This window comes from Chamaea fasciata, unplaced genomic scaffold (genome assembly GCF_029207755.1).
Source record: "Chamaea fasciata isolate MVZ Bird 193981 ecotype frontalis unplaced genomic scaffold, bChaFas1.0.hap1 SCAF_10, whole genome shotgun sequence".
NCBI lineage: Eukaryota > Metazoa > Chordata > Aves > Passeriformes > Sylviidae > Chamaea > Chamaea fasciata.
In genome coordinates, this window is record NW_027094095.1 from 13603202 (window position 1) to 13630545 (window position 27344).

The window sequence follows — 27344 nt, forward strand, 5'->3', positions numbered from 1 at the left end:
TTTCTTCATATGTTAATGCTAGCATCTATGAAGGGCTAGACTCAACTGCGGCAACCACAATTAACCTCAAGCCAAGTCTCAGCAAACAGACTGCAAGAATTCTCTTTAAAATCAGCTTGTAGATGATGGTGGTTGCTATTTCAACTATTCTTCACAGTATGATGAAAACAAAGCAGACCTGTATGCGTATTTTTTTTTTAAACTGAAGATTTATTGGAAAGAAATTTGGTCCTATATCCTTTCAGCAATATAGGATATTTAACATTTTATATAGACTGTATTCAAGTAGAAAAGATTACATTAAAAATTTCTTAATATTGCACTTGGGACAAGCCGTGGCTAAGCTACTAACATTAGCATTCCAGAACAAAATCATACATAGTCTTCAGAATTTTAGTGAGCTGCCTTGTGTTACCTGCAAGATTTCTTCACAGGCACCTTTGACACACTTTGCTATTCAACTGAAGCTCACTGCTAAGAGTAATTCCTTAATTTAAGCTGTATGCTACCAGGAACGATTTTGGCAATTGCTTCATTCACATTATTTCACACTGCAGCCAAGATACTGTAGCTATTCACTTAACTCTTGTACAAGATCCCAGCATTCATGTGAGAGGCTCCAATGCACATGGGAGGTGAAATACCCAGCTCTTTTTACACATTATTTCCGCCAAATTACCACATAGGCAGGAACCTTTTGTGGCTCACTGAAACAGACAAGTAGGTTGAGCACTGTTTGCACCCAGCAAGACTCAGTCTTTGCATGCCAGGCATAGCATGCTTGGCATCGCTTCACATTATAGCAGTGTCTGGCCAAGGAAGTCCCCACAGGGATGGGCATTGCAACAAAGCCTCCACAGGGGACAAATCCCAAAAGGAACCCCAGCAAGCTGCAGATAGGGATTTTCACAGAAGTGTAAAGGAGGAATTAACTACTGAGTCAGTATTGAGGATCAGAGAGATTATTAAAAAAAAAAAAAAAAAAAGAAACAAAAATCCTGCTTAAAGGGATGGGATAATCAAGAATCATAGCAATCTGATGGCTGCTGCAGAAAACATGATAGGGTTTAATTATTAACTAAAATTGTTGCTCTGAACTGGTATTTAAAGATTTCGTGTCATGAAGAAAGATAAGGGTTTGCATTTTATAAAAGCATGCAACTGAAAATCTGCACTGTGCAACTGCAACTGAAATCTGCACTGTGAAAGAAAAGCCATGGACTTTACAATTTGTTTGCACACTATGTGCAGATGATGGAAAACTGCAGTTCAGCAGCAGATTCTCTCCTCTTGTATCTTGTTTACATTCCCAGAAGAGGTTCACTTACAATGAGAAACCATTAATTTTCCTCCACCTTTAAACCCAGCTTTACTTCTTTAAAAAAAAGTAAATTAAGAATGTTAAATCACTAAGGTCCATTTTTTTAATAGCAGCAGCTTCAATTTTTGTGTAAAAATAGTGTCAGCAGCTTTTACTAATGATGCAACTAAACTTTCGCTTTAGTAGGCATTATTACATAAAAAGCAGAGTAGTTTATTTACTTTTCATCTTCGCTTAGCAAATCACACGAGTAACTCAGCTCTCTGTAGGGGCCCTCCTGATGAAAGGAGCCAGTCTGTCCAGAGCTGTACACTCACCAGATTGGCCTATAAAGGACCAGTCCTTATTGTGCATATTCATAAGAGGAGTTTTCTTCCACAGTTGTTTAGCACAAAAAACATTGAGGCATTTTAATACAGACACTCTGTAACATTTGTTTTATCTTCTTAAATTGCTGTAGGTGTGGTAAAAATCATGCATTTTGCAGGCTCGGTCTTCAGAACAATAGTGCTGCAAGTTACTGGTTTCAGTCACAGAAAAAAATAACCCACAAAGACAGAGCAGTAACTCCATGGTAAATATCGGCTACATGAAAACATGAGGAAACCACACTTTGAAAACTTGATTCAAAATTCAGAAGTGGATACCAGGAAGCTGAGTGTTAGCACGTGATCCGCAGACATTGACTCATCTCTGGATGTCCATCATTCACACAAGTCTTGGTTTAAATCATGCCTTGCATCTCCAGTCAAGTGTCAATAGCCAAGTGTTACATAAGCAGCCAGTGTTCAGTAATTAGCAAAACACAAATAATGGTGATTTGGCTCTCAGGATAAGGAAAGCTGCCCTTTTGCTTTCTACTGCATGGGTTGTACTGTCCTAAAACCTGAGTGAGTATCCCCTTAGGAGGTGAAAAAAATCAAATGTCCCTCATTCACTGACACACTACATGTGACTGCGTAGAATTTTGTGATGCTTATCCTTTTTCAGAAAGCCTAAAAAGTCTATTTTGAATGTGACTTCCTCACACTATCCCCAATTATATTTGACAAATGATACATTTCTTAGTATAAAAGTTTAAACATAATGAAGTGCTATCTTCCTTGGCTAGAAAACTCAGACTTGAACATATGCTTCCAATAATCAGCTAAATCATAATAAGCAAAACATTTATCAAAAGTTATTAAAATCGTTGTATAATAGTAACAGGTTTATAGGCTTTTTCATTTCCCATATTAAAAATTTGGTAGATGTACGTTTAAAAGAACACCATCATCACCATCAAACAAACAGCCCCTCTGCCAGGTTCTCACTTGGAAACAAATAGTAACAGTTGTCTTTTCATTAAAAAACTAAAATAGCAGCCAAGCTCAGCAACTTGGGCAGCACTAGAGTATTTCAACAAGTCCTGGAACAATCAGTCCTGAAACATGCTGGTGTAAAGATGACTTAAACCAAAGCCTGCTCTTGGATCATGACACAATTGCAATGGATCTGTCTGGTGCTTGCCTTTAAAGTTATATCAACCAATCTTCTCTAGCCTCAAATAGCAGTAATAGTAACTACTAAAAAATGAGGAAGTCCTGCTGGCAGCCAGCAAGCAGCAGTCTATATGCACCACACTACAAAACAGAACCTCCACCCTATAATCACGACCGGATTTTCACCCCCGTGTCTGTGAGCACACATGCACGTGGTATCTTTAAACTGCAGCACTCAAATCTGCTCTGCGGATTCCTGCACCCCAGCCTGTGCTGTGAAACTTCCATCTTCCAGTCAGCAACTCAGTGCCTGGCACAGCATCTGCCAGGTGGGACAGGGAGAGAGCCCAGCAGAGTGCCAGGCTGGAGGCCAGGAAAGAGAGATGTGGAAGGTGCAGCTGCTGGGCGGGCACTCTGCCCTGCGTCCCCAGGGAAAGCAAACAGGATTGGAAATGGCAATGGAAGAGACAGCAAAGATTAAAAACAATATTGTAGGTAGCTTTGTTCTGCCATTTTTTTTGCACCCAGTTTCCAGTTCCAAGCACAAGAGTACAGCCCCGAGATTTGGACAAAATCAGCATTCACGTTTCAGTATCTCAACTGGGAAATTCAGGAACCACCACCAAATCTGGCAAGTGTGTTTTCACATAAAAAGAAATCAGGTGTTAGACAGGAACAACAGAATGAATGCAAGAAACTCTTCATTTCTGTGATGGGTTCAACAATATCAGTGGCAAACAAACCATTTCTGCAGATCAATCTTCAGTAATTTCATAGTGCCTAGCACTTACTATACAGACACTGTCAGCTTCTCAAGGCCTTGATTTTACTATTACCTCTGACAGGTACCAAAATAAACATAAAATCCATACCAGTCAGTGGCAGCTATGATTTCTCAGAAAAATGTCTGTTTACCTTTTTACGTCGCCATGTTCTATTTGTAAAATGTCTCTTAAAAAGTCTTCCATTACTAAGTGAACTACTGCAGCATAGTGGAACTATCATCTGTAATACCAAACACAGCAGATTGCTTTTGAAAGTGACACTCAGATATCTGAGTAAAATGATTACAAATGCTAGAAAATGTATGACAGAAGAATGTTTCTGAAAAAAAAACCAATCCAACAACCCCTACTGCACTGAGAACTTTCTCCCCTGTGAAAACAAACAAGGCTACAGTAAAATAGTCAAAGGTGTAAGATTTGTCAGTCTGGGAAAAGCGTAAGCTGAAACAGCATGAAAAGGGGTCCTTATTTCCATTTCGGGTAGAACTGCCAGAAACAACTGTTTTCAATATTTGGAAAGGCAAAATTTGAACTTCATCACTTTAATAAAAATTATAACAACCTATTAAAATCAAGGAGACTTAAGCTTTCACAATCTCAGGATTTAGTTTTTTCCACCACATAATTTGGAAAATAAAGAACTTCAAGCATTGCTTCCATCACCAGCATTTTCCTTCAACTACCCATCGTTTAAGTGACTGAACATGAGCAGCATCATGTAATGTCTCATTACTCTCCACAGTATGAAGAGACCAAGAATTGGAGTTAAATCCAATATTTGGACTAAAGTAATTTTCACAAGATATGTGCAACAAAATACCCAGCTTGTCTCAGAAGCAAGTCTCTTCACAACAGCTTTGTCTTTTACATTTAGAATTTTTCTGTCTGGTAAGATGCAAATATAATGGAAGTCTAACATCTACACAACCCCCCCGCATACATCACTAGTAAATAATCAGACTGCATACAAGATTATTTGTAAAAGTAATAAAACCCTTTGATGCTCCATATTTATGCTGGCAAATAGCTGTCCTGATATAAAAGGCACTTTGAAAACCCAATATGGTTTGGTTCATTAAGTTTGCAAAGTACAAACAATTGTACAAACATACAATTATATTGAAGCATGTCAGCCATTGTGACATTGTCTACAAAACAAGTTTCCAATTGCCGATAACACTGGTTTTATGGGAATGAGCAGTGGTTTCAGCAGCTTTACTGAAGACATGACAGGGTTTCCAGTACCACAATCTTATTAAGTAAAAACCCTCAAAAACGTACAAGTTTAGGGGCCCCCAAAAAAACAAGACCGAAAGTCCATAACATTCATTCAATATTTACTCCTTAGAAGTGAACTCCCTCTGTAGCCCGAGGGCAGAAATCTATTCAATTGATTCCAGATGTGGTGCAGGCAGGCTCTGTCTCAAGAAGTGTTGTTACACCAGTACAGTACTGAAAACTTTGGTCCAACAGCACCATTCCAGAAATTGACTACATGGCTGCAACATCAATCTGTATGTAAAGCTGCCTTACTCCTGCCTGTGGAAAAGGGAAGAAGGGTTAAAAACGCTGTAAAGCCAAAGCAGTTTCCTGTCCTGAGCATCAGCCCACATCAGTAAGTGACCTAGCAAAAAGCCTTAACATCTTATTTTTCTGTAATTCATCTCCACATTTAGCACATCACTCAGAATACCAGATGAGTAAGGAGTTCTTCACACAGTCAAGTGCACACACATAATGATGTATTAACATTAGCTTTGCCACATTACCTCTTCTGATTCATCCTAAATAACGGCCACATGTGAAGCTGCACAAAAGCAATTCTTACTTTCTTTTGTGCCAGTTAAAATTCCTGAAAATCAAGCTGCTTGAAGAACTGTCAGTTTAAAATGCTAAGCACAAGAGCGTAACATGGGACTTGTGGTTTCAAACCAGTTCTACATTATGAATCTATCCAGAAAGCCGTCACACGTGCAAGCTGCCAATGCAGTGAAAAGCCTGAGCAGGTCTAGTCCACGGTGAGAAACTCTATCCCAAGAGAAGCCTCATCTGCTTTCTTAGTTCCTTATAGGTCAATATAGATCAACCCCATTTGATAAACCTGAGACAATTATATCTGTTATTTCCATAAAGTGGCATAAAAAACTAATGCAGAGAGGTAGAGTAATTCCACCTACACAACTGAGTATTTTGAAATTGTTCGATACAGCTGGAGCAGGGAAGCTTTTCAAAACAGGTACCAAACTCAGAAATACTTAACCTTTCTTGATAAGAATAACAGTATCACATCACATAACAAACAATTTACACCTTGAGATGTGATTTCCACTGGTAAGACATACCTGAGTAAAAATATTGTGAGTCTGGCTTAGAATCCACCTTCCATCAGCATCAGGAGCTACTAATAACTTCAAAGTCCCTATGTAAACATCAGTACAGAGGGTCCAGAAGTGTGGATCATGTAAACTGTAGACCCCTTGCAACTGCTGCACCTAAAAATAGAGGCAAACTTTAGAAAGTGTATTTCAGAAAATATTTGTCTGTACTATGGTTTTTTACAGAAAGTATTATAAAAGCCAATGCATTCTTCTAGTTCACTGTGCATTCTTTCTTATTACTATCTCAGTTATTGTAAGGAAGATGAAAACGTGGATTTGCGTCTGTTGCAATTTTCTGTATGTGTTGTGATTTTGTACCCTGCTGCATTTACATTCTACATATATTTTAGTGAAACCATTTCTGAAAATAGAGGTGTTCATGAGAGAAAAGTCAGTTATTGGATTTGAGATGGCATCCAGTTAAAACTGCCCTTTTAGCAAATGTGCAAATTTTGCCATGAAACAATTAGTGAGATTCCAACTTTTACAAATACATTCATTTACAATTTTGTGAGGGCTTAGATGTGTCCTGACAATCCCTTTTCTTTTCCTCTTTCCCCTTCCAGCAAACCCTCCATGTGATGATTACAACCTGTAACTCCCAAGGAAAGGCAGCACTCCTTCAAGTGCATTGTAATAACTTTGCAAAGGCACTTCATGGCATGCTAATAGAAAAATTAAATAGAACAGGTCAAGTCCAGAGTAATCCTTGCATTCATACAAATACACTTCCAACATTAGTATAAGCACAAAGCACTTTGGGAGGAATAGCTTCAGGATCTGCTTTTCTGAACTAACAGAGGAAATTTTTAAAACACAAACTGAGATGAAGCTACGTGCAGTTCAGGACTCTGGGACAGTATTAATTAAACTGGTACCTCCAGTTGTGTATTCTAAGTTACCTTTGACTGCACTACTGGAAAAACATCATAAAATATCCTCATACACACAGCTGAGGCTCAGTCAGTCAGCAGCCTGATGAGAGCAAAAACAGCGGAAGAGCTCACCCTCTGGTAGCACTGAGGCAGGGCATTTTCCAGGGAAGGAGGAGTTCGCTGCATCAAAATCCCAATGGACTCTTTCAAAAGTGGAACAATACTAGAAAGACGAAAGGAAATTAGCTATTATTACATTTTCAAAAGGTGCAAGGAGCAATCTAAGATTCTTTAATGCTGAGAAATTTTTCTTTAGTTCTTCCACCAGAAGCTGAGAAAATCACCATGCAAACCCCATACAGAAAATGAAAGGATTGACAAACTTGCTATGGTGTCCTATCAAAGAAAAGATTATTTCTCCTCCATGGTTTCCAGAGTCAACTGGTGGTCAGTCACAAAGGATTAATAGTTTAATCACAGGATTTGAGGTGAAATCTCTTGGTGTCTTGGAAGTTATATAACAAAGCAGCTGCATAGCCCAAAACCAACTTTAATGGCAAATCATTCACAACCAACCATAAAAACACTCAAATGAAATAGGGTTTGCTTTTGCGTTTGGTTTAAGGCGTATTTTTCTTATGAACTAAGATAATAATGGGGTAATCATAAAACAAAATTAGTGTGGAACAGTCCAGCTACAACAGAGTTATTTTGTCAGAAACACAGAACTTGGCATATTCTTGAAGTGAACTAAGTGTAGGGCCTCATCCAAGCTCAAGGGTTAAACATTTGGAAACAATTAGAGGTTCCCTCCTGGCCAAATGGTCTTGTTTAATCAGCAAACTAAGGAGACATTTAATACCCTTTTTTACTTTATTACTTTTTGTTTTTTAATAAAACCAGGAGACCACTAAGCCTATACCCTGAAGCTACCACTAATAGGTTATACTCTTACCAAGTATTCAGCATGGTGATTTTTTTTGTTTAGGAGCAGTGCATCCTGTCTGGATCAGTAGAGCATTCTAAAATTTTCAGGTGGATGACAAATATGTGTACCCCAACAGCAAAGCCTAAATAGCAATTTAATTTCAAGAGCATACACATCACGCAACATTCCAAAAGTGATTATACATTTGAGAAACTGTTCACTCAGAGTTCAGCACTGGCATTGCAGCTGCAGTACATGCAGTTATGGGATTAAAAGCACACCTGAAACATTTGCAAGAGATTAACTGGACCAGTTGTTAAAAGACACTGCAGGACCTTTGTTTAAAATCTCATGAGGTGATGTGGAATGCATGGCACAGACCAGCTGTGTACTTGCAGATGTGAACAAATGACCTAATCCTTTTTAAAGAAGTGTTTCCATTTGAACATGGGGCAGTGCTGGCTAATGCTCAGCTCACTCCCTGGCTAAACCTTGGCCAGGGTGGGAGGGAGCGAGAGGCTGCGTGACTCTTGTCTAATGAACCCCTGGAAAAACCACCACTCTAAAATTAAGTCTTCTTGCAGGCACAATGGTTGTTCCAGCCAAATTCACTGCCCTGGTGCTCTCCAGCACATGGCCTCCCACGTTCGCACTGCCACCAAGGCATCGGTTCAGAAATAGGAAGAAGCAATTAGGGGCAAGCAGGAGTTGCCTAAACTAGACCTGTCACCAAGACAAACATTTAGCAATGTAATAACTGTCAATCTGTCTAAAGGAAGCTTAATTGGAGTGTCACATTCTACAGTGGATTACAGAAGTTTAGGGAAAAAAGGTTCTCTTATTAATGGACCCATCTCACTAAATAATGTCCATGTCACAAGCATTACATCAAAGGGAGCTGGAGCTGCCAACACACCCCACTGGTGAATTGATTTCAGTTTAACTCCCTATTTAAAATGCAGGTTTGCATCTTAATAAAAACCTTGAAAGACCAATACACAAGTTCAGGATGCAAAGTGAATGCAAGAATTTTGAACGCTACTCCATGCCCATAAATTTAACAAGGCCTCTCTAGCATATGCATCTAAAGGTTCCAAAAACCACACACATAGAGGCTGCATACTCTTCCCCAGGGAAACAACTAAGGGAATAGAGAATGTAGTAGTCTGCCTTTTTATTGAAACATACCACTAAGAGTGAGAAAAGCCATGAGAGAAAGCTAACAGAAATGTGTAATTTGTACAACTTATTTAAAATTTGTACAACACTATTTAATAAAACAGATATACATCATTACGGAAGAGAAATTAATTGTAACGTAGATTTGAAGAGACAGTCTATGAAACAAGAACATCTTAAAAGTCCAAAGGATAGAGGTAAATCAGGATGTGGTTTGATACTGTTGATGAAAGTTGAAGCTTATCCCAGGTCACACCTTCTTCTCTTAGAGCCAGTGTTCAGAAACAAAGTTTATCATTTGCAAAGCTGAAAAGCCAAAAGACAGCTGCAGTGATGTGACAGGCCCTCACAAATGCTGTTCAGAGCAAAAGCAGCTATGGATGCCTCTCTGCATCCTAAGGGATACTAACTCACAAGGTATCTTACTGTAAGCTAAAGTGAACCGAAAAAACAACAGAATCCAGTTTCGTGATGCCTGATGTTTTCCATTGTTTCATGCATACTACTGAAGTACAAAACCTTTAATTTAAAAACCAGAAGTCCACAGAGTATGCTCTTTTCTCAAACATTAACTAAAACCAGTATTACTTAATCACTAGGAGGCACTAGAAATATCCGTTCCAATTCACGTGACTGAAGAAAACATAAGAAAACATTTTAAAGATGACAAAACCAAGCTGGCTGAAAATAAAGTTAGAGATTTTCACCAAGCTTTCTCTTATTTTCGGCTAAGTCATTAGTGGAAAAAAAAAAAAGAAGTGGCTGCCTCCACAGCAACTATTGCACTGGTGCCTTCCCCTTCTTGTTTGTTTGAATTTATAAGATTATTGAGGAAAACAAATAACACTGAATTCTTGCCAAGTGGAAAGCTTTCTCATGCATAAGCAGTCAGTAAGCTTTCCTATTAAAGCAGACAATTCCATTGCTTTCTCATTATCAAGCCTTAAATCTAAAATACTACGCTCTTTTACAGCACATCACATTTGCACATACACTGTTACAGAAGAAGTGGAAGGCGTTCAAACAAATCAAAACAAACTAACGACATAAATCTGATAAATCCAGCCTGCCACTACTACACATGGATTGATTAAAAATTAAGAGCGAAAGCATCAGAGTCTTATTTAACCTGCATCACAGTCAGATAACACTCATGCCCATTGCAGTGCCATCCTGTTTATGCCACTGTTTTTGTAGGCATAGCCAGCAAGACCCCGGCATTGTCATGACCTTGGACTGTGAAGCTGAGAACAACTCTGGGGGAAGAACCCTTTAGACCGGCATCGCACTCAGAGCGCAGCAGGAAATTCATTCAGTGCTCTCAGCACTACAGAAAATAGGGGGTGATCCTGACAGGTTTTGTGGAAGGTAAACAAACATTGCTAAGGAACAAGATCAGCTAGGGTTCTTCAAATACCACAGCTCAAAATCTACAGCCAATTTTCCAGATTCTGGGGTTTTTTCCCAGCCACCATCCATATCCGCAGTGTGAAGACTGCTGGCCTATTTCAGAACTTTAATAAAATTTTTTTATTAGGCAACAGCAGTTTTAATCAGACTGCAAGCTTTGCTCAAGACAAGGAGCACAGGTTTAACATTTGCTTTACTGATTTTGAATTCTTTGTTCTCCTAACAATGTAGCACCTTGATTCTCAGGCAAGGCTGGCAGGTACCAGTACCCTGTAAATAAAGGTAGTGCTTGACATTTAGCAATAATTTCTTAAAATAACACAACAACAAACACACTAGTTTGGAGGAGTTTTGCTGTAGAAAATTCCTTCTGAATCTTAATGAATGCAGCATTTAATTTTAAAAAAGTAATTTTTTTTATACTGCTATGCTCCAAACATGAAAGGCCTCAAAGGTTACTGGCACACCCTCCCTCAAAGCTCTTTCGTATTATATCATGTTCAAACAGCTCAAGGTTTTATGCAAAAAATTATATAACCCATGGAAACAACTTCACTGAATGACTGAAGTAAATTGCCTCATTTCTTTGACCACTTAATATGCAGTCTGCATGCTCTGTGCAATCTAGTATCAGATTTAGTCTACTGTGCCTTTCTAGAAACATGTGGGTCTAATAGTGGTTTAGGACAAACTTGATTTGTACCAGAGCTGTGGCTTTTGCATGGTGACTAGTTTCACATAGCTGACTGAAATACTAAAATTGCTTCAACATTTTAGAATAAGGCTTAGAATACTAAGGTTAAAAACTAAAGGAGTATTTAGTTTTAAACATTAAAAGCAGTATAGAGACTTGGGAAATTGTTTACTGATTCAAGGCACACATAATTATGTGGACAACACTTTTGAAAAAACTTGAAGAGTGTCAGCCTAAACTACAATGAAATAGTCAAGCTTTTGTTAAAAAAAATTTAAGTGCTGGTATAGCAGACTTGTCTATTTTAAGCCTGCTCTATTTATGCTTTACTTGCATGAGACAGTACAGAGTAATCAAGGAAAGAGTCATTAGATATTAGTGGCTGCATCCAGGAAAATTCAAATCCCACACAGGATTTTCATTGTCAGTCAGAATGTTCTGTGCTAACTCATGAGGAGTTAGGCAGAGAATGTCACCCTACAGCACCCTTAGCCAAGGATCAGGGGAGCAACAGAGCAACTGTGTCAGCAGCTGACAATTTGCACTGATTAGAGATGTTGTCTACAAGAAGGCTCAACCATTTGATTTAAAAGCACTGCTTGACTTCTCTGAAGAAGCACTGCTTAACCCTTCTGCACATGCACAACGCAGAACAGCTACAAAGTGGAGTCTGTAGAGCTTTACACTGCACCAGTGAGCTTTTTAGTCATCTTATACAGGTATTTTTGTGATTTCTTTGGCAAGTGTGGCCATCATTTCAGAAACCTGAAGATCCACTAATAGGAGCAGGCAATCCTCAAATAAACCAGAGAGAGCTGCCCAACACTGAAGCAAGCAAACACTCAATATAAAATGAATGAACAGTTATCTCACATAGACACAAGCAATCCTGGATTAAAAGCAATGGTTTTCCTCTGCATTCCCATGCAATAGCTTTGATATTCTATCACCAGACATAGTTCCATAAAAGGCAAAAAGGATTTCTGTTCTGCCTTTATTCCTTCTTTGTGTACAAAAGTATCATAGAAAGAATAGATATTTAAAAACAAAAACAAACCCCCAAACAAAACCTAACTAAAACAAAACCCCACAACAACAAAACACCCTAACAAAACAACAGAGAAACAGAAGTCCTGGATCTAACCTACCCCCTACTCATACCCTACAGACTCTGTAAGTCAAACTCAGCCCATTAAGCAATACCTCGGAGGATACAGTTCTAATTAGGGCCAAGTCCCCAAAAACCATTAAAACTTTTGAACAACTGGCTTTTGCATCTCTGGCACAAAACTGTGCTTCTTTATTACAGCCACAAAGATCCTGATTACAGAACACATCCTGATTTTTAAACACACATGAATGGGGTCTGCTTGTTGGGGCACACACATACTCTTACTCCACTTTACCTTACCTTGGTTTAACAGTAAGAGGGACACAAACAAAATCGACAAATATTCATTTGAAACAGAAGACAGTTATGTAATCTGAAGCCAAATTTACCCCAAAATTATTTATCAAGGTTTCAAATTGGCCCACAGAAACTGACAACAACTCCTGTACTAGAAATTGAACATCCCAGTCCTTCCCACCTCAAACCCACAAGTATCCCATGAGCGACAGACAATTAAAAAAACCAAAACAAACAAACCCCAAACGCCAAATATCCAGCCCCTGCCTCACCCTCGAACTAGACACAGCTCTTGCCATTTTCAATTTAAAGTATTTCTGCAAAGTTATTCCCCTCAAATTCAAATTTCACAGAACTTCAGTAGCATTTTTCTCTGGGTTAGATCTAGGTAACTTTAAAAGATGAAGTACAAAACTGTTATATATCCTGGCAAGCATCACCTGGGCTCCCATATTACTGTTACAGAAGACGGCTGTAGAGGAAAATGTGAAAACCCTTTAGCACTAATTCTTAAACGACACTTCAAACACAGCATAGTGAAGAGTAAGGCAAAATTAACAGTGGTTTTATGTCCAGAAGTGTAAATGAAGATTACTAAAGTCTAACACCACAAAAAGGGACTCAAGTTCTCAACAGCCACCTGAAAATGCCAGTAATCTTATTTATGATTTTAAAGTGCATTTCAAGCAAAACCATCAATAGTTAAGTCTGTTGGACTGCTTAGAAAACAAATAAAATACCAACACAAAACCACCCAACCCTGCAATTAGTGTTTGCTCCACTGATGTGCCAGGATGTGTCAGTTGGCAAGAAATGCAGGCCTGCTTCTATCAACTATGATGCAGCTGACTGCACTGATAGCAGAATTATTCTACTGATCATTTATAGCATTGTGGACCAACAAAATAGTGTTACAGGCTGAAGTCTGGGACCAGATCAAAAGACACATCCAATAGTGAACTTCTCCAGCATTTTCAGCATAGAACAGGGGTCTCAAATGTTCCTTCTACCTGTGCTAGAAAACCTATAAACAGCATTAGTATGACACCTCTATTATGGCATTCAGTGTTATTTCAACTGCTGTATGAATGGAAGAAAAAAATTAATTGCCATCCATGTGGTATTTTCTGCTGCACTCTTTAAGCTGGACCCTTAAAATACAGTGTACGGAAACAGTGTTTTACTCAGCTATCACCTCTGCCTCAGCAGTAGTTTCTTCCTCCTTGGAAACTTGCACATTTTCTTTCCCATTTTTTGAGATTTCAGTACTAGAAATAGTTTGTAAGAATTTGTCGTTTATGAAATCTCAGAAAGTTGAAGTCAAAGTCTCCAAAGGTTAAAGTGGTAATTTGATGGTGATTTCTAGCAGAGACATTTCTGTGGGCGTTGTGTCTGAAGCCTGCTGCCCTGCTTTGACTAACAGGGAGATTCACATCAATAATCCTGTGAATGCTGCCATGCACAAGCCATAAACATGCCATACATGGTATGAGCAGCAGTAGCTGCAGTTCATCAGATGACACTCAGCACTACTGAACAAAGGTGTTCAGTTCTTAGGTTGTAACTGGAGTTGTGGCACACTGCCCTATGGCACCATTGAAACTGCTGCCAAAAAAAAAGCCTCATAACACCACTGAATGAAATATTTGCTTGACCAGTCTAATTCAAATAGCTTCACATTCACAGTGATCTTGGTAAGAAACAATTGTGAAATCCAGAAGTACATGAAGCATTTCTATCAGCTCTAACAGGAATAAGGACGTCTCAGAGTGCAAAGGAAAAGACAATTCTTGTCAAGATAAGAAAACAAAATTAAAACCCAGCAGCCTTGATTTGTCAAGGACAAGGGCACATCCTGTGCCAGCAGTCTCAACTGTGTTGCCCTGAAACCATTCTGCTCCATTTACTGGAGTGCATTGGTTTATATAAGCATGTACTAAATACAGAGATGAAGCTTTCTACAGTTTGAACCTGAAAGACATTTTTGTAGTATTATGCAAAGAAGGACAAAACACACAGATTTAAGAGTGAAAGTTGTAGCTGTAGCAAAAGGAAAGAAAGATAACTCATGTAAGAGCTCACCAGAATGGCTGCACAGAACAGAGGTATAACACACCACTCTTGGAAAAAAAGGAGATGTTGTAAGTCATTAGCATAACAAACCCCCTTTTTCTTCTGAGCTGCAATTTCTGCTGTAACTAGCATCAAAAATCCTACCAAATACCAGTGACAGCAACACTTACCTTACACCTATAAGTAGTGCTATCAGCATTGAACAAATAGGATCTGCTATCATTAGACCATAGTTCTGCATCAGTAGAGCAGATATGATTACACCAATACTTCCCAGCGTGTCTGCCACAATGTGCAGAAATACACCTGTAAGAGATCAAGTGATGCCATTACAACTTGCTATTCTTAAAGCTAATGGAGCATTTCAGAGATGTTTTACAAAAAGGAGTTTCAAGAACTAGATAATATGATCTATACTTTTTAAATTTGTGGTCAGATTTGGGTCAAACACACAAAGATGTTAATGTAGGATACGGGTCATTTGAAGAATTTCTTCATTCTGTTATGCACTTAGCAGTAATGGGTATTTCATATCAAGGCTATTAACTTGAACAGTGATTAACAGCTACAGCTGGACTTTGTTCAGTACAGAAACTCATATTCCCTGACGTCTACAGTAGTGAGTTCTGTATAAGATGGACAGACTGTTAACAGAAACAGTTCTGTAAAGCTTTGACACGTGCTAATGTTTAATTGACACCACTATCTAGAAGTTATTTGGCAAAGAAATCCAAGACAAATCGTTTTGAGAATTAAACAATACTGTAGACATCAAAAGCCTTACTCTTATTCTGAAGAGTAACACTGCCTTCAAGTACAAAGAAATACATACTTTGCAGCTAGTCAAAGTTTAGCCTTTGGAGCTCTCTGCTGGCAGTGACTGGAAGTCATTCACAAACCGTTTTTTGAATGCAATTCTCCAGACAGGTAATCCCCTCTTGTAAAAGCAACACACGACTATAAAGCAGCTCTTGGAGGATTTCTCCAAGTCTACATTTGTACTGGGGCAGAGCTGGGTTCCTACACAGCAGCCTGCATCAAGGCCTTCTGTTTCTCACGATCCCACAGGAGGAAGGCTGGGGTGGACAAGATGCTGGGAGGGCACACAGCCAGGCCAGCTGATCCAAAGGGAGCAGAGGGACATTTCATACCATCCAACACCACACTCCCCAAGAACACTGGAGTGCTGCCTTTCCCAAATAGCTGCTGCTCAGCCTTCCCTGGGCACTGATCTGCTGGTGGGATGTGATTGCTTGTGAGTGATTGTCTTGATGGTGACTGTCTTTGCATCACTCGGTGGGGTTTTTCCCTCAGTATTGAAAAATTAAAATACAATCAGGTATTTTTAATATGCTTCGATTAAAATGAGTCTTTCATGAAAAGACAGATATCAAAAAAGATATTTCAAATATCTTCAACTGAAGTACTGAATACACATATACACAATATAGTGTACTGTAAATCCTGGAAGAACTTGTAAGTGTTCCTTCTCAAGGACTACAAACAAGCCAGAAAAATCATCTGATAAGAAAAAACCCTATGTATATTTGGGTATGCCAAATAATTACTACCTCTTACATCTCATAATTGTCTCCCTTTAACTTCTGAACATTTAAAAAAGCAAAATTAAACCAATAAACAGCCAATCAAAGCTCAAAACCAACATCTAAATTATCCATAATTAATGCTCAGGAGATCAGAGACTCCAACACTACTTCAAGAAATTTAGATGCATTACCATCTGCTCTAAACCAACTCTAAGAGCTTGATGAAATGCAAGTTTTAAGCTCAGGTACTCTTTAATAACTATATCAATCTGCATTATATCAATCTGCATCTTCATGTTCCAGAATATATATTGCAATTAGGCTCCTTAGGTTTCTGCTTTTAACCACTCTTTCCTAGTTTTTCATCGATTTTTCAGCATCAAACAGAAGCTGAAGACCAGCTTTTGGGATGCCTCTTCTAAATGGTGTTGACACTGCATTACATTTAGACTTCTGTGAATGTCTCAACACCTAATCATGCACAGGATACAGCAGAGCTGTTTACAGGGGGAATGAAATTTTAAAAAAAAAAAAAATAGCACCTTTGAGAAAAACGTGGCATTTATCCAGAGGAACCCTCTAAAACAGATGTGTGACAGACCCAGGCAGGCAGACTGCGATAAAACCAATAAACCATCATACTTATTCTTATCCTACCTTGTAAAATCTGTTTGCTGGACCCAGGCATTACTTCAAGGGAATGGTCATCTGTGAAGACAATTATTGACATATTAACCTAGACAAAGGTTCTCTCTAGTGATTCTTCTGTTACTATCTTCCTTTCAGCAATGTCTTGGACAGACAGGCTGCTCACAATCACCAGCTTTTAGTCAACCTACTGTTTTTTAATGCAGGAATTAAGTTAAAAGTCTTAAAATGTTCTTTTTAAAATATAACATCACTTTACACAATAGATTTCTACATAGGTATTTACAAAAATAAATGATCTACATTTGTTCTTAATTACAACAAACGGAGAGGTAAGACCTTTTATATAGCAAAGTAAGGTCCCTCAAGAACCCAAGTTATGAATGCAAGTGAGAAGAGTAGGTTCAAATAAATTTGCTAACCAGAAATACTTCACTTAAGCAAGCATTTATACCTAATGTAAAAAATGAGGATAAGACTTGGAGAATGAACAAGTAAGTAAAAAATCTCATCCAAGCAGATTAATGCCACCATAGCATTAATCTGAAAGCTATTTTAAGAAAAACTTGTTAAAGGATAGCAAAAGGCTTCTAGTGAAGATATACAATAATTAACACAACAGCTGATTTGAATATCAAACTGCACAAGACACATAGCTACATTCACTGGTCTACAAGGGTGGGGGTCTGTGGAAGGCAAGGAAGAGGCAGAAGCAAGGAGCTCCTGCTTTCCAACCAAATTTCAGGAGAACTACTGGAAAATAAATGCCAATTTTCTAAGAATAGCAAGGAAGGGACAAGTAAATACTTTTATACTGTTTGTCACCTCCTGTCTGCCAGTTCCCACACTATTCCTGCTCTGAATGTGCACATTTTGGGTCGTGTCAGATCTCAGTTTATGGCTTAGGCAGGAAGGACTGATGACCCTGCACTACCACAATGCTTTCATTTGCATTGTTTCAAATAGGTGGCACCTACACAAACTCTTCTCCCATAGTGAAGGCTACTGACCATATTTTACATGAATGTCTCTTCTCAGATTGTTTGCCTTCATAGAAAAGATTCAGCATAGCTAACATAACAAGTATCTTTTCCACAACCATCTTAAAACAGATTACAACTACTCAAAATACGTAATGTCTTCTTTGAGATCACAAACCAAGTACAACTAACAAGTACCCAAAGTTCACTGGTTTATTTTTTCTAGCATCTTGAGCCGTAAAATTATACAAATGGAGAACTGTAGCAAAACAGCTCAACTTTGTAAATTGATTTTATTGAAAAAATTGAAACAAGGCACTTGATAACTAATTTCACCATATTGCAATAGCATAGAGCCCTTCCACCTTTTGCCAACACACATTATAGTGTACACTCAAAAACCAAAGGTAAAGCAAAATCTTTAAAAACTAACATTGAAATTACTGCAAGTGAAACTCAAAATGAGTCACAAAACACAGTGGTGGCAGAGAATACCAGATATTTAATGAAGCTACTTCCACGTATGATCACAACAAGCTGACAACACGCGCTTTTTATTTCTCAGTAAGTTATTAATTAGGGATTTAGAGTGAGTCAGGAAGGTCTATGATATCAACTCAGTACTTACCATGACAATAATCCTGACCATGAGAGTGTCCATGGCCGTGACCATGAGAGTGTCCATGGGAATGTTTATGTTCATGGCTGTGTCCATGATCTCCGTGACTGTGCCCATGGCTGAGACCACCATTGAACAGGGAATGGCTGTGCTCATGCCCTATAAGCAAACAGCACCATCAGAGTGAATTTATGAATACGTAAATGAGGAATAAAGATACATTTGTTTCTCAGCTACTCAAAACCTTTTAGGTTTCATCTTTTAGGTTATCTTAAGGTATGGCTTTAAATAAAGAACTTAACACAAGGTGTGTCATCTACAGCTCTGCTAAGCAGACATATCATATATATATATAAACATAAAATACACGAGGTTTGAGAAGTCAAGTGCTTTTATACATTCCCACTTCTGAGACCTGTTGTGCTAGACTTCTAGTACAATTTGAAAAATGTACACTCCATTAGATATAAGCACTTTAAAAATAGCTGTTTTAAGAAAGCAGAAATTGACTGTCATTTGCAATTAAAAATTCAAGCTTGGATTGCTGCTTAAAGACAAAAGACTATGCTCTTCCACCATTTTATAGGTTAAGTTTATATGTTAAGTTCAAAGAGAGACCCACAGGCTTTGCAGAAAAAGCCCCAGAGTGTTTACCATGTGTATTTAGGCAAATAAATTCTGCATTTCGATTCAAAAGACACTAAGTTGAGAAGCACCTGAAGCAGAATCATTTCACGCTTAAAATTTGGTTCAAATACTGTTTTAAAATTTTCCAGCCAGAACCTTGCTTATGCCCAGCTTAAATTTGCCCAAAACAATGCTCTGCAAATCTCTTTCAATAAGGTGCAGGAGAGTGCATGAACTCCAGAAAGCAGCTTCTGGACTCCTAAGTGCTCCAGTTAATGGATATTAACGTGAGAAGTACAACAGTGGCATACCAGGGCTGGTAATAAAATACACAAGTCAACAGAGCAAGAGGTTACACACACATTTGGCTAAGATTGCCATTAACAGGACATCAAATGTAGTACTGGGGTTCTCACTGGGGCATAATAAAGCCCTGGAATAAGGCTGCCAAGAAAGGAAACAATACTGGAAGTTACATCCTACCAGAGCCGTGTGAGTGCCCATGACCTCCATGCTGAAAAACAAATATTCCTATAAGATTTACAATGAATCCTAGTATAGAAACAGGAAGAAGTCTCTCATGATGCACATCAGGAGGCTCAAGTGCTCTCTAGAACAAAACAAAACAAAAAAGAAATAAACAAACCAAAAGCAAATGTAGAGTTTTACAATCCCTTTACATTATTAAAAGGCACCACAAAATTACTTAGTTACAGAAACATTCTCATACATCACATATATATATATATATATGTGTATATATAGACATAATTAAAAATTACTCAGGACTTTCAGTTTTTGGGATGATACACAGACCAATTTTCAGTGTCTGTAAATAAAGTTCAATTATTAAAGCTGTGAAACTTCAGTAGAATATTCTGAGAGTCTAGCTCAGTTTTATCATAAGATTTGGTTACGCTGTGGGATGTGGCTCAACACAATCTAAATATAGTCAGGTTTGTTCCAGTATGTGGATTGCTTAAGTCACCTATAAGACTCTAAGAGGCTAGAATGCCATTTCTTCTTTACTCCTTAGAAAGGTGAGGCAATGAGGGGAATAAAATGAAGACTCAGAACAAATTATGACATTTTCTAGAAATTCTCAAATCTAGATTGATTTTCTCAATTTTTTTTTACCCTTATTTCTCTGGATTTTTTTCTCAATGAGACATTATAGACCTAATACAATTTGCATCTGAAGCTAAGTGCTGATGAGTGTAAATTACTACTGACAGAGGAGAAAAACATTCACCATCTCTCCATAAGGATTAAAGAAACGGAGTAAATAGCAAGACAATAAAACATTTATCACAGTGAAATTTTAAAGTAACTGAGAGAAAGAGAGTCACCGTCACAAGCAAAGAGAATACTTAGCATGGGAGCTCAGATCAGCAGGAAGAGAATTATGTTTCAGTATTACCCTTGACCCTGTCATGGTTTTTAATTTTTCTAGTCAGTTTTGCTCCTGTTTCTAGATTTGAAGTTTTCCCAGGCTTTTAGCCAATTTCAGCCCAGCTTTAACTGATTTTGAAGTATTTACAAGCTTATAAATCTAGAAAAATGTTCAGTGTAGAAAAAACCCAATTCTCTGTTAATAAGAGAAAAACTCAATAGACTTACTCTGAACCAGAAGTCTAAACAAATCTGCAGTGTATTTCTCATTACAAAGTAAAAGCATTAATTCAAGCTGATTAGAAAGACGTATCAGTTTTAATCCTTGATGTTGCCCTCAATGTCTAAATTTCAATATTGAAATTATTACCTGAACCGTCAGGTAAAAAAAAAATGCAAGAAAAGAGCCCTTGTAAATGTTTAAGCCCTTACTACTTGGCATTTATATCAGACTTCAAGATTTGGAACAGTGCTCTTTCTTTAACAAACTGGTCCAACTTCTCAGCATGTTACTTATGACTAACTTCTCTGAATGACTAGCTTGGACCTTTCTTTCTTGGCCTCATTTGTTCTTTAACAATGAGAAGTGAAGATCTTTCTAACACATCCTTAAATGGCTGAAAAAAACCAACAGGCTCCATCTCACAGAATCTTTACACATAAACAAAATACACTATATAAGAAGCTGAAAAAACTGGGTTTCTCTGTCATGAAACAACAATTTCAGATGGCCTTATTCTCTGTTCAAATCACAGACTTTTAGTCAATTATGAACACAATTTAAATTTTCAACTCATTAATTTCAATAACTTATTCATATTAAAAACAGAAATGTTTATCCATATTAATTATAGAATGTAATAGTGTAATTGATTGCATAACATACCTCAACACCTTCAGAAAAAATGAAGAATGCTGTAAAGATGAGGAATAAACCATTTACGAAACCAGCAAGTACTTCTGCTCGAACATAACTGCAAGAAACAAAAAAAAGTAATAGCAGATATTACCACTTTCTTTTAAATGCTGAAAATTAGAACTTGAGAGACTGGAGTGCAATCTTCTAGTTCTCAAACAGTTACATTACACAGGAATTTGCTAAATGGAAGATAGCATATAAATTACAGATGAGCATATAAAACTGACCATGGTGTACTTTGACAGAAACCACCTGATCCAGATCAGCCATTCCCTGATCTAGAGGAAAGAAATCTTTCAATATGTCAAAATCTTTACATTTAAGATTATGTCTACCAAAAGTTATGGTACAAATGTATTTTGGAAGCCACAAATTAAGATAAGCATGCGAAATCTAATCAAAGTTTTCTGGTGTTATGTTTAATATCAAACTGACATGTAATAATTTGCTTCCCCTTTAGAAGGTGGATTTTCAGTAAAAGTTTTAAGTAGAAATTAATTATTTCAAACATCAAATTTTGACAATAACTAACTGCCAGGTTAGAATAGTATGTAATTTCAGTGTAGCAAACATCAGATTTAATAAAGAGTGGCTGTTCTCTGATAAATGGAACACCAGCTGTTTAAATGCTCAGCAGTAATTAATACAGAACGTGCTTTCGCTGCAATTAGTTCATGGTATGATTCTCTCTAAATTGATTTCTATGCACACTGGAGCTTCCACCTAAATTAAACTGCGCCTTAAGTTTCAAACTGTATGATTCACACTTAAGCAAGGCAGCTGAAGCTAAATGCTGACATGTCAATAATGTTATGGGGAATGCCCATGCTGCACCTCAGCTGTTAATCAGTATTACCAATTAATAACACTGTACCACCAGTATTGTTTTATAGGGCACAACTGCCATGCTCAGTGGAACCAAGTGCCTGTCATTGCCAGCTGCAGCAGGTAAATCCACCAAGGGCAGTATGGGATGACCCACCTCAGCCTTGCGGATCTGTGTTAATGGCACTCACAGCTCCCGAATCCTGCTGCTTCCAAGAATCGTGGCTTATAATCTCCAATGCAGCATCACTGAGACTTGGCTCCTTTCAGTTGTAACTTTCTGTTCCAAAGGAGGAGTGGGACACCAGCAGTCTGGGAATCCCTGTAACACTCCTCACTGCACTGTGAGGACAAATCCGGGATGTGGCTGCTTGTTCTTCACTGCTGGCATTAATACATGGCAATGCAGGGCAACTTTCTGCTCTCTAACTTGTTTCCAAGTATGATCAGAGAGATCTTGGAAGTGATAAACCTTCCCAAAAGCAATGCCTTCATATTTGTATTATTTCTATTAACTTAGATGTTTACATAGCTCACCTTAAAAAAACCCCTCACAACCTAGTTTTTCCACATTCTGCAAAAAGCTTTGGTTTGTAAGTGAAAAATGACTACCTAAGCATTTACTATAATACGTTACGGTAACAGCCTGAAGTTTCTTACCCATATGAGAAAGCATCATTTGACCTCCATTTTGAAATAACTGAAGCTGCTAATCCAGCCAATAGAGCAGTACAGTCAAAAAACATATGAAAAGAATCTGATATTAGACCTAAACTGAAAGAGAACAGGAAAAAAGTGTTATGTTCATATGCTACATGTTGAGTATGAAAAAAAACCCCACAGACATTTATCTTTTACACACTAGCAGAATACACTGTGTTTCTGAGCTTCAGGCATGGTTTTGCTATGGACAGGAAAAATCCACACTGCATCACCAACAGAAATATGATGCCAAAACTGCTTTTGTCAGCTTAGAGAAGGCACTTTGGAAGAGTGCTTGGCAAAAAGTCTTCCTAGCATAGGATTTTGGTGACAGTGAAAGGTGATTTCAGACACAAACCAAAATCCCTGGAGTAGATATACCCACAGCCACATCTCTCATCAACATAATTCAACTTTAAATCTTTGCCTTAGCAGTGGCAAGGCGCTGACTAGGAGATACACACCTCCGAGATCTAGAGGCTGAAGAATCACCACATCTTAAATGGCTTATTTCAAAGACCAATGCATAACTATTTGTCAATCTTGATTGAGAAACACAGTTAAAGTAAACCAGCATGCTAAAAAGTTCAAAGCAACTTAAATTAGTCCATGAGTTAGCCAGTCAGTAGAACTCGTATCAGTCTGTAGTCTATAGGTAAACTGGGGTTAACACCACACACAAGCATTGCCAAAGTTTACCAAATTACTCATGAACAGGTTCTGTAAGTCTGCAGGGAAGTGCTTGCATTGAAACAGAAAAAAATCCTTCATATTTTTAAAGACTTTTGATAGTGAGGTACTGTTGAGCAATTGCTAAACAACAGTCCCAAAAGTTCCATTTTCCCAGTTCCTTGGTTATCTAAGAATATTTACATATACAGCTCAGTTCTTGGAAACTGAAGCACAAGAAGCAATTACTGGTTTAACCAGTTCGAGAGGATAGACACATATTCAGGTTGAAGTCAAATACAAAGTCTCATTAGTCAAAGTTCCAAACACTTCACATTAAAAAGCCAAACCATTTAAGCCTTACTGAAAACAATTACAAGATTAATCTTAAGTGTTTCAGATGAAACACTCAGCAGTGGAAGAACTGGGTTTGAAGTAGAGGAAAGACCAAGTGTCTTGCTCTATATATTTATATCTATACTTTATGGACACATACTGAGTTATATATACACACAACTGTAACATTTAAGGCAGAGAGATGATGGCATGGTATATTGTCCTCAGGTGCTGTACCCACCAAAGCAGGAGAGGTGAAGCTGTTCTGAACAAACTTTAAAACAAGGCCCATAGGCTGGATGCCTATGAAGCAGCAAAATGGAATTCACTATCAAATTCTTGAAGGGTTTTGATGACATCTTCCCCCTCCCCAAATCCAGGTAACATCTTTAGGGAAACAGTTTATTTTAGGTTTGGTTCTGAGCAGTTAGGAAGATCAGTGAGGAAAAAACCTCACCACCAATCACATCAAACATTCAGGTGGAAGGAAATTAGTGACAGTAACCCTAAGATGTACTGATTATGAAATGGAAGGAATAAGTATGGATAAGCAGAGAGAGCTACTGCTTTCTGAGGTGTTTGGCGTTTCGGGGGGGGGGGGTGTTCAAAGTCTTGGTTTTGTTTTTTTTAATAGAACCTACTGGGAAAGAGAACTGTATGAAGACTGCTAGTCTAACAGAATCCCATACAAGTTCTATAACCAGAAATCATGCAGCAAGTTACCATGGCACCGTACTCACACCTGCAAATCTCACTAGGGCGAGACTTACCTTAGGTGCAACAGCAATACAGCTGTGCAGCTTTCAAGACCTAAGCTAACAATTCCAGGCAGCCAGAGGCACGTGGATTAATCAGCAGGGATCAGCAATGCAATTCACCTTGTGGCATAACTGTGCTCTGTATTATAGGTACAGCTACAAGTGACTGAGCTGCACAAATGGCAGGAAGCTGGTAAGAGACCAATCTCATTACATCTGAGGCTTTTTTTTAAGTGACCTGTAAAGTAACAAAACCTTAGAAAAAATGGGTGCAAATCGATTACTGATCAAGTGATCCTGTCAACGACCAGCAACAAAGTGAACCACCAGCAACATGGGAGGCATGCAAGAACCAAACACATCAGGCAGTGTATAAACTAGTAGAAATCCTTTACTGAAACACAGTGTCTAAATAAAGACACTTCCACAGCTGATTCAGTTTAGCATCATATAAACAAATGTGCATATGTAGCAAATTTCAACCTCAAACAAGCAAACAAGCTCTCAGCCAGCAAACTCGTGACCAGTGACAGAACTCGAGGAAACAGCATGAAGCTGAGTTGGAGGAGGTTTAGATTAGACATTAGGAAAAGGTTTTTCACCCAGAGGGTGGCTGAGCACGGGAACAAGCTTCCCAGGGAAGTAGCCACATCACTAAGCCCGACAGAGCTCAAGAAGCATTTGGACAACGCTCTGTTGTGAGTTCAGGAAACAACCTATGCGGCAAACAAAAGCTCCGGAGAATCTCTCATGTGAGGAGCAACAGAACTGTGTCTTCAAAATGACAAAATGATTCTCCCTGTAGGGTTCTTTGTTTGCTTGTTATGTGTTTGCTCTTCCAAGGTATGACCTGTCTGCTTCGACTGAAGACATTCCTCATCAAATCCTCTGCTACCTCTCTCTACTAAACAAATGCTTGCTAAGACATTGTTTCGCTCTAGTTCAAAATCTAGACTTGGAGATACCCAAAACCAGCGACTTGAAATATAAACAAAAGGTTCAACTACAGGCTATCCAGTAAATCCTAATTCTTAAGTATGAACAAAAATAAATACCTTCTGAATTCCAACATGCCATATTCTTCAGCGACAAAGTTCTGTAAGTGTCATTTGAGTTTTTCAGTTTAGCTATCTTATACACAGGACTTTTTAGGGTCACACTACCAAAAAAATTTGTTACATTTAAAAGACAGACATCAGAACAAAGCTACATGAATACAAAGCTCTTTGTATCAGAACAGCTAAGGAAAATATTTACATCTGCTGAGTTATTAAAAAAAAAAATCCATACTCAAATAGACAGATTATGCATACAATAACCCTCATACAACTGCAAAGTGAATCAACATCAAAGCCAAAACCAAACACAGCCAGAACAGTCTGGGTGCTGCCAAGACAGTCTGTGCCCATGACAGCACTGCATGCTCACTGGTGCCACATTAGCAATTACTGTAATCAAAGTTGAGGATTTTATAGTGTTATTTGAGAGATTCAGAACAACATGGCAAATATTAGGATGGAACCGTTTCCAAATCCACATCACTGCATTCACTCAGGGCTTTTAAGAACTCCAGTAATTTGTGTCCGTGTTACAGCTTTTGGTAAGGAGGACACTGCTGGACTTAAATGACATTTCCATGCCAGTCCACTCTGAACTGACCTATTAACAGAGACTGAAATATCATCACAAAACAACTTCTCTATCACTAATGAAGTGTGACAGAAATACTAGCACCATTTCTTGCTCTCTAACTTTATACTGCACACCAGTACTGAAGTTATTCTGCATTTCTTCTTGTATTTTGCTACAGGTTTTTCCGTAGCAATTTAGTCAAGTCTCTTCCACTTTTTCCACTCTTGTGAATTTTTGTGCTATGTAAAGTACCACTCAGCTATACAAGGATGTGTCAAATCTAGTTTCTCCCTCGAGACAAGGATGTTTGAGGCAGCGATATCAAGGTATCAACCTACGGATGAAGCCACACTCTCCAACAGAGAATCTCTGTGGCAAGCAGCAGTGATCAACAGCCCCCGAGTCCCGCAAATCGGGCCAAGGCCAGGCTTCCTCTTCAGCAAAGCACCGAGCACAGCAGCAATTCCAAACAGCATTCCTCCGCAAGGCGCCCAGTCTCGCCCCCCCGCCAGAGCGCCTCCCCCGCGTCGCCGGCACCCGGCGGAGAGGACGGCGGCGCCGGTCGCTGCCCACGAGAGCGGAGCCGGCCGGGGGAAGCTCTCCAGCGGCCCCCAAGGCTGTGCCGAGCGGCGGCTCCGGACGGCGGGCCAGGAGGCCCGGCCCCGCCGAGAGGAGACGTGGCACTGGCCGGGCGCGACGCGCCGCTTCCTGCGCGCTGCAGCCGCGCTCGCCCCGCCGCGTCCCCGCCCCGGTTACCTGTTACTCCAGATGCCGTAGAGCAGCTCCACGAAGGCGAAGGAGAGGTTGAGACAGAGGAAGGAGAAGAGGTTGCGGGAAGTCTTGTCGGCCAGAATAGACCTGCGCACGGAGCACACCGCGGGTCACCGGCCGCCGGTACAGCGCCAGGAGGCCCGACCCGCTCGCCGGGCGGCCCGGGCGCCTCGGCACCAGCCGGCACAGCCCCTACGCGGGGCTCGGCCGCGGCGCCGGCAGCGCCCGGTCTGGCCACTTACCTGAACCAACCCGACACCTTCCTGAGCAGGTTGAGCCTGGGCGGCTTGTACTCATCGTCTTTGATGGAGAGGGGCAGCATCTTGCCGGCGGCGGGGCCGCGGCGCGCCGGGGCGGCAGGACGGGCAGGCGGGGCGGGAGCGCTGC

At 39.2% G+C, this 27344-nt stretch overlaps 1 protein-coding gene across 1 annotated transcript; it reads right to left on the reverse strand.

The window, feature by feature from the left end:
* Window positions 1-1687: 1687 nt before the first annotated feature.
* On the reverse strand, window positions 1688-27318 carry SLC30A7 (solute carrier family 30 member 7). The gene is made up of 11 exons (XM_066192352.1): window positions 27200-27318; window positions 26943-27044; window positions 22750-22863; window positions 21232-21319; window positions 19437-19563; window positions 18336-18485; window positions 16737-16787; window positions 14703-14838; window positions 6973-7063; window positions 5930-6079; window positions 1688-5126 (listed from the first exon to the last, which is right to left on the reverse strand). Exons 1-11 carry the CDS (start codon window positions 27277-27279, stop codon window positions 5079-5081), a joined length of 1137 nt encoding a protein of 378 aa, XP_066048449.1. The 5' UTR covers window positions 27280-27318; the 3' UTR covers window positions 1688-5078.
* Between the last annotated feature and the right edge of the window lie 26 nt (window positions 27319-27344).

Bases quoted from the DNA above. Each gene is read 5' to 3' on its own strand.
- SLC30A7 (XM_066192352.1), bottom strand. From the start codon at position 27,279: ATGCTGCCCCTCTCCATCAAAGACGATGAGTACAAGCCGCCCAGGCTC. The intron at 27,045-27,199 runs GTAAGTGGCCAG...CTCCGTGCGCAG, and splicing joins AAGGTGTCGGGTTGGTTCAG to GTCTATTCTGGCCGACAAGA. The intron at 7,064-14,702 runs GTAAGTGTTGCT...TCGTCTTTCTAG, and splicing joins GCACTACTTATAGGTGTAAG to TATTGTTCCACTTTTGAAAG.